The sequence below is a fragment of the Propithecus coquereli genome, unplaced genomic scaffold (assembly GCF_000956105.1).
Source record: "Propithecus coquereli isolate 6110/MARCELLA unplaced genomic scaffold, Pcoq_1.0 Scaffold196, whole genome shotgun sequence".
In the NCBI taxonomy this organism is placed as follows: Eukaryota; Metazoa; Chordata; class Mammalia; order Primates; family Indriidae; genus Propithecus; species Propithecus coquereli.
The window spans coordinates 280,881-286,968 of record NW_012144522.1 but is presented as its reverse complement, the minus strand read 5'-3'; the positions used below and the strand labels follow the sequence as shown (position 1 = coordinate 286,968).

At 50.9% G+C, this 6,088-nt stretch overlaps 1 protein-coding gene across 2 annotated transcripts; it reads right to left on the bottom strand.

Moving 5' to 3' along the window:
* Window positions 1–638: 638 nt before the first annotated feature.
* Window positions 639–3,817, bottom strand: LOC105809554 (leukocyte immunoglobulin-like receptor subfamily A member 5). 2 transcript variants are annotated; one of them, XM_012643391.1, is made up of 6 exons: window positions 3,789–3,817; window positions 3,613–3,653; window positions 3,145–3,429; window positions 2,696–2,998; window positions 948–998; window positions 639–800 (listed from the first exon to the last, which is right to left on the bottom strand). In XM_012643391.1, exons 1-6 carry the CDS (start codon window positions 3,815–3,817, stop codon window positions 664–666), a joined length of 846 nt encoding a protein of 281 aa, XP_012498845.1. In that variant the 3' UTR covers window positions 639–663. The 2 variants fall into 2 exon arrangements, with proteins under 2 accessions (XP_012498845.1, XP_012498846.1); XM_012643392.1 differs by lacking the exon at window positions 3,613–3,653 and having other exon boundaries at window positions 3,784–3,817.
* Window positions 3,818–6,088: the final 2,271 nt, after the last annotated feature.

Genomic DNA, 6,088 nt, shown 5'->3' with positions numbered 1-6,088 from the left:
GATAAATCACGGATTTTTTTCAGTGATTTTTTTTTTCAGAGAGCTGGTTTAGCAGCACACCACAAAGCTGACCCTTCATGCACCAGTGTGTAGATTCCAAGAGATGATATTTCCAGACAAAGTGCACGGTTAGCACCTGATGAAGAGTGAAGGGAATGTGGAGTCCTCACAGGTGCTGGGGCATCATTTTGGAACTATCTTTTGGAACCTGGGATCTAGTTTTTGCCCATTTATTCAGTGATTTAATCCAAGTCCATGTTCAGAGCTGAAGAGACGGGGAATCAATCGCGTATGTCAAGGAAGTGGCACTTAGCAATAAAGGAAAAATTGTCACAAGACAGAGGAGCGGAGCACGAGGTGCAAACAGACGTGAGCTCAAACCTGCCCTGGGGGTTGACCCTCACGTCACAGGAGAGGACGGAGGGAGGGACGGTCAAGGAGGGTCAAGAAGGGGCGGAGGGCAGCAGCACAGAGGGATGGAGGAAGAGTCCTCTGCAGACACGCAGACCTCCTCCTGCACCCGACCCTGTGTCCTCCCCGCGACATTCTCAGCAGACACTTTCCCAACTGCTGCCCCAGACATTCTTCCGGAACCTCCTGGGGGTCATCAGATTTGTTTCCAAGGCTCTCCCACTCTGGATGGTGCGTTGTTGTCTCTGGAGTTTACCTCCCGGCTGCATCCTGGTGTCTTCTCTGGCTGTGCCAATCCTGAAACAGCAGAATCCCGAGGGCCACCAGGATCAAGCCAGCCACGCCCATGCGGACGAGATTCTCCACTGTGTAATCCTGGGGGTGTGGGGCTGGGGATTGCGGACAGGAGGTCAGAGAGGTCAGAGCAGACCAAAGTCACACAGGATCCCTGGATGTCCCCCCAGGACACCAACCTCCCCTGGACAGGGCCTGACCCTGTGTGTCCAGCCCATGACCGAGAGGGTCTCCTCACTCACCACTCGTGGGGTCTGACTTGCTTGGTGTTGGGCTGATGGTCTCAGCTGCTCCTGAGCATCAAATAAAGAGGGGCGGGGTGAGGAGTTGTGGAGACCTGAGCCAACATTGCCTGGGTGGCAGTTTCTTATGTTACCCACGTCTCATGCCATAACTCTCTGCAGATCCTCAATGAACCCTTTCTCTGCTGCGTCAGAGCCCCCTCCGGTCTCCTCACTGGAACCTCCCAGTCCCCAAGTGTTATTTGTCCTCAGGTCTCTTTTCTGAGTCGCTGTGGAACCATTTGGCTGTGCTCCAAGACATAGGAACAATTTCTCTTCAGCACAGGACTTGCTGAGCTCTTGAATGTTCCTGGTTAGTTTTGAGACACAGGACCGTGTGAGTTAATCCAGCTGGGGACGAGAGTCTCCACTCATCAGTGGCTGAGCACCCAGGCTCCGTGGATGCGGGGTTGGTCCTCAGGGGCTGCTGAATGTCAGGGGCACAAAGGGATGAACGTCTGGGCTGCCTCCCCTTCACCCCACCTCAGCCAGGTCACCTGGGGTTCATCACCCACTGAAGCTCTTTTCAACTAATTCCTCCAATAGTTAGAAACACCTAAAATGGGATGAATATATATGTGTTTGTTACATGTGCATATATTTTTCGCATATATAAACACATACATACACACATGCATGCACATGTATATGTATTAATATAAACACACATATGTGCAGATACACTTTCCAATGGCAGTGTCAAGCCAGTGGATCACGAAGCATGTTTCTGAATGCCCAGAGTGTGGATACAGTCGGGTAGTCCAAGAACAAACCTGTAGGCATGTAGCGGTGAAAAGGTTTAGTTAGATGGATGCCAATTTTAGCTGCAGATTGTATATCCTATGGTTTGGACGTTTGCATCCCTTCCAAAAATCCATGTTTACACTTAATCCCCAGGGCCACAGTATTAGGAGGTGAGGCCTTGGGAGGCGATTGTGTCGTGAGGTCTGTGCCCTGGTGAATGGATTAGTGCTCCCGTAAAAGGGCTGGGGGAGCTAGCGAGGCCGCCTTCTTGCCTTTCTGTCCCTTCTGCCACGTGAGGACACAGAATTCGTCCCCTCTGGAGGACACAGCATTCAAAGTGCCATCCCGGAAGCAGACACCAGGCCCCCACCAGACACCAAACCTGCTGGTATCTTAGTCTTGGACGTCCCAGTCTCTAGAACTGTGAGAGATAAATTTCTATTGTTTATCAGTCATCCCTGTTTGAAGTATTTTGCTATAGCAGCAAGAACAGCATAAGACCACATGTGTATCTGTGTGTGTGTGTGTGTGTGTATACATACGTATCAAAATGTACTACATAACTACATAAAACGGTAGATACATAAATGTAGCTGTGTGTGTGTGTGTGTGTGTGTGTGTGTGTGTGTGTGTGTATATGGAGAGAGAGGGAGACAGAGGGAGACATTAACAGGTGAGAAGGAGGCAGGCCTGTCCTGGACAGTGTCATAGCGAAGGTCCCACGTGGAGATGACGTTTAAGCTGGTCCCTAGGGAGGAGCAGGGCCCAGAGAGGAGCCACGTGAAGACCCGTCTCTCTTCCTGAGCCTCCCGCTTTCGCTGTCTCTCCCTCCTCTCTGCATCTCTGGTCTCACTGTCTCATGCACTCCGCATCCCTGCACTCCCCTCACCCCGTCGTCCCACCGGGGCTGAGCTGGGGACCTGTCTCAGGCCCTGAGCCATCGGGCAGGGACGGGCCTTTCTCACCTGAGTTCAGGAGCTCCAGGGGGTCGCTGGATTCTGACCACACCTGGGGGGCGTTCCTCTGATAGCCGTAGCACCTGAACGTCCAGCTGTGGCTGGGGGTCACGGGGCCCACAGGGAACAGGGCCTTGAACTGCCCGCGGGGGTGTTCATGTGACTCAAGATGCCAGGAGAGCTTGTGCTCCCCGTCCTGAGTCAGAATGAACACGTCGAATCTCAGCCGTGAGCCACACTGGAGGGTCACCTTCCCTCCTGAGGTCACGACAGGGCTCGGCAGGGCTGAGAGGGTGGGTTTACCATAGAATCCTAGGAGAGAAGGAGGCAGCCATGTCAAATGGGACTCACTTCCCACATTATCTCCCAGGGCTGGGCTGTGAGAGGGAGACACCCCTGAGAGCAGATCCCCTTCCTGAGGGCAGAGCCTGGGGCTGGGACCCCCAGTGTCCTCTCACCTGTCACCACCAGCTCCAGGGGGTCACTGGGCTCTGACCATCCAGCAGGGCTGTAACAGCAACAGTAATATCGCCCTACATTGTGTTCTGTCATGTGTGGGATGAAAAATTTAGCCTTGCTCCCAGGCTCCAGTGGTTCCCATCTGACCCAGTGTGCTGAGATTCCCTCTTTATACAGATGGCACTCCTGGGCGTCCAAGGTCCCCTGACACCAGACGGTCACTGGCCTCCAATGGGTTATCACAGAGTCTGGCTCAGCCCAGAGGGTGGGTTTGGGGAGGGTCCCTGGAAGGAAATCAGAGGCTGGATCCCAAGACATCCCCACCCCTCAGATCCCGGCTCTCAGCACAGGACCTTCCAGACGTCCCCACCAGTCAGCCCAGAGCTGCTGTTCCCCATCCCCATCTGCCCAAGGATGTCCCTTGTCCCCAGAGAGGAGGGACCTGGGATAGCTGAGGACAGACTCACCTGTCTGCACATGGGTCCTGGGGTCCAGATTCAGTCCTGGAAGAGATTTCTCTGTGAGAGATTCACCGCTCGAAGGCTGAGCATGTCCTGTCCTCTCCTGGAGTCTCCTGAGCTCCTGGGGTCTCCTGGTAGAGCAGGGCATGGCTGTGGGGTGGGGTCCCTCCCAGAGGCAGAGCCAGAGCAGGGCAGTGAGGGTGGGGGTCATGGCGTCTCCTCCCACTGGTCCGGCTGGCAGATGGATGAGACCACCGTGCCTGTAGGACAGACAGACAGTCAGGGTGCGGCTACTCAGAGGCTGGGTCCTTCCTGTCATGGGGTTGTCCCATCAGCAGCCCCAGAGGAAGGGGAACTGCCCCCTTCCCCAGGAGCCTGACTCTCATTTCCTCAGGGCTGGGGCTGAGGTAGGCTCTTGGATCTGTGGAGACATTTTAGGTAGCAGTGGGGTCTCTGCTGACCCCCAGCCACTGTCTACCTCATCTGTCCTCATCTCACACAAGTTTAGGACTTAGGAGCAAATAGATCCAGTGCCTTGTACTTTGGTCCCTCCCAGGTGAGGGTGATGAGGGCCCCTCCTCCCTCTCGGAGCCTCCCCATGGGGCCTCCTTCCCTCCTTCAGCCCGTCCTTCAGCCCAGCGCTGCGGGTCCTCATCACGGCAGTCGTCTCACCGCCCTGGGGATGCCTTGGGGAAGCTGCAGGTTCATGCCGACAGCAGACTCGGACCAGCAGAGACACACGAGCATCTGACGGTGCAGTTTACGCTGAGCTGCCTTGTGGCCGTGAGCACAAAGGGGACATACGGGGCAATAGGGGAAGAAAAACGACTCCTCTCCTGGCCGTGGACTGTGGGTTTTCATTCTACCAAACAGTTCCCTTCATGGACTTCCCAGTTCTTTTCAGCCGCAGCGTCCACCCCCATCTTCCTGGATACAGCCCTTGACTCATTTCTGCCTCCTGGGTGCCCTTGTTTCCTTTCTTAGAACTGTTCCCCTCATCCTATGGTCCTGCCTTCAAGCTTTAAGGACAGTGAGCGGGTTGCACTGTGATTTTCAGGGGACAGCTAACCTTCATTTAAGTATCCATCTATTGTCACTGCCATGGGACCTTGAGCATCAACAGCCCTCCCGTGGGCACCCACATGCCCAGGCGCACACATATGTGAGCACTCAGGGTCCAGCCACAGAGTGATTAGAACCCGTCTTCTCTAAAGGAAGAGGGTGGATGGATCCTTGTTCAAAGATACATACTCTTGCCAATCCTATTCAACATAGTCCTAGGCAGAGCAATTAGGCAAGAAACAAGCATGCAAATTGGAGAAGCAGATGTGATATTGTCTCTGCTTGCTGGCAACATGCTTCTATATATAGAAACCCCAAAGACTCAACCAAAAAACTATTAGAACTGACAAACAAATTTGGTAAAGTTGCAGGATACAAAATTAATGTAGAAAAATCAATAGCGTTTCTACACAGCAACAACCAATCATCCCAAAATCAATCAAGACAAAAATTCCATTTAAAATAGCCACAAACAAATACGTGAAAGCAAATTTAACCAAGGTGGTTAAAGATCTCCATGCTGACAACTATAAAATGTTGACGAATGAAATTAAAGAATGCAGAAATAAATGGAAAGATGTCCTGTGTTCATGGATTGGAAGAATTAATATTGTTGAAATGTCTATACTTGCAAAGCTATTTACAAACTCAATGCAATCCTTATCAATATTCCAATGACATTTTTCACTGAAATAGAAAAAAATCCTAAAATTTGAATGAAACTGCAAAAGACCCCAAATAGCCAAAATAACCTTAAGCGAAAAGAACAAAGCCAGAGGCATCAAAAAAACCTGCTCTCAAAATCTCCTAAAAAGTCATAGCAAATGAAGACAGCATAGAAGTGGCACAAAAACAATGATGAATAGAACAGGACACAAAGCAAAGAAATAAACCCAAACATTTATGTTCAATTGATTTTCAAAGGTGCCACACAGTGGTGAAAGAGCAGTCCGTTGAGCAAAGGGTGCTGGGAAAACTGGATGTCTGTATGCAGAAGCAAGAAATTTGACCCTTATCTCACGCCATATACAAAAGTCAACTCAAAATGGACAGGACAAAAGCTTCAACATTGGTCTGGGCAAGGATTTTTTGGATATGACCCAGAAAACACACAAGCAACTAAGGCAAAAATAGACAAATCGGATGGCTCAAACTACAAAGCTTCTGGGCCAGAAAGGAAACAATCAACAAAGTGAAGAGACAACCTATGGACTAGGAGAAAATATTTTCAAACCTGACAGGGGGATAATACCCTAAATATATAAGGAACTCAAACAACTGGATAGCAAAAGAACAAATAACCTCTCTGAAAAATGGGCAAAGGAACTGAATAGACATTTCTCCAAAGAAGACATACAAATGGTCAACGGCTATTTGCAACAACACTCAAACAAAAAGCTTTGTCTGTATCTATTGAGAT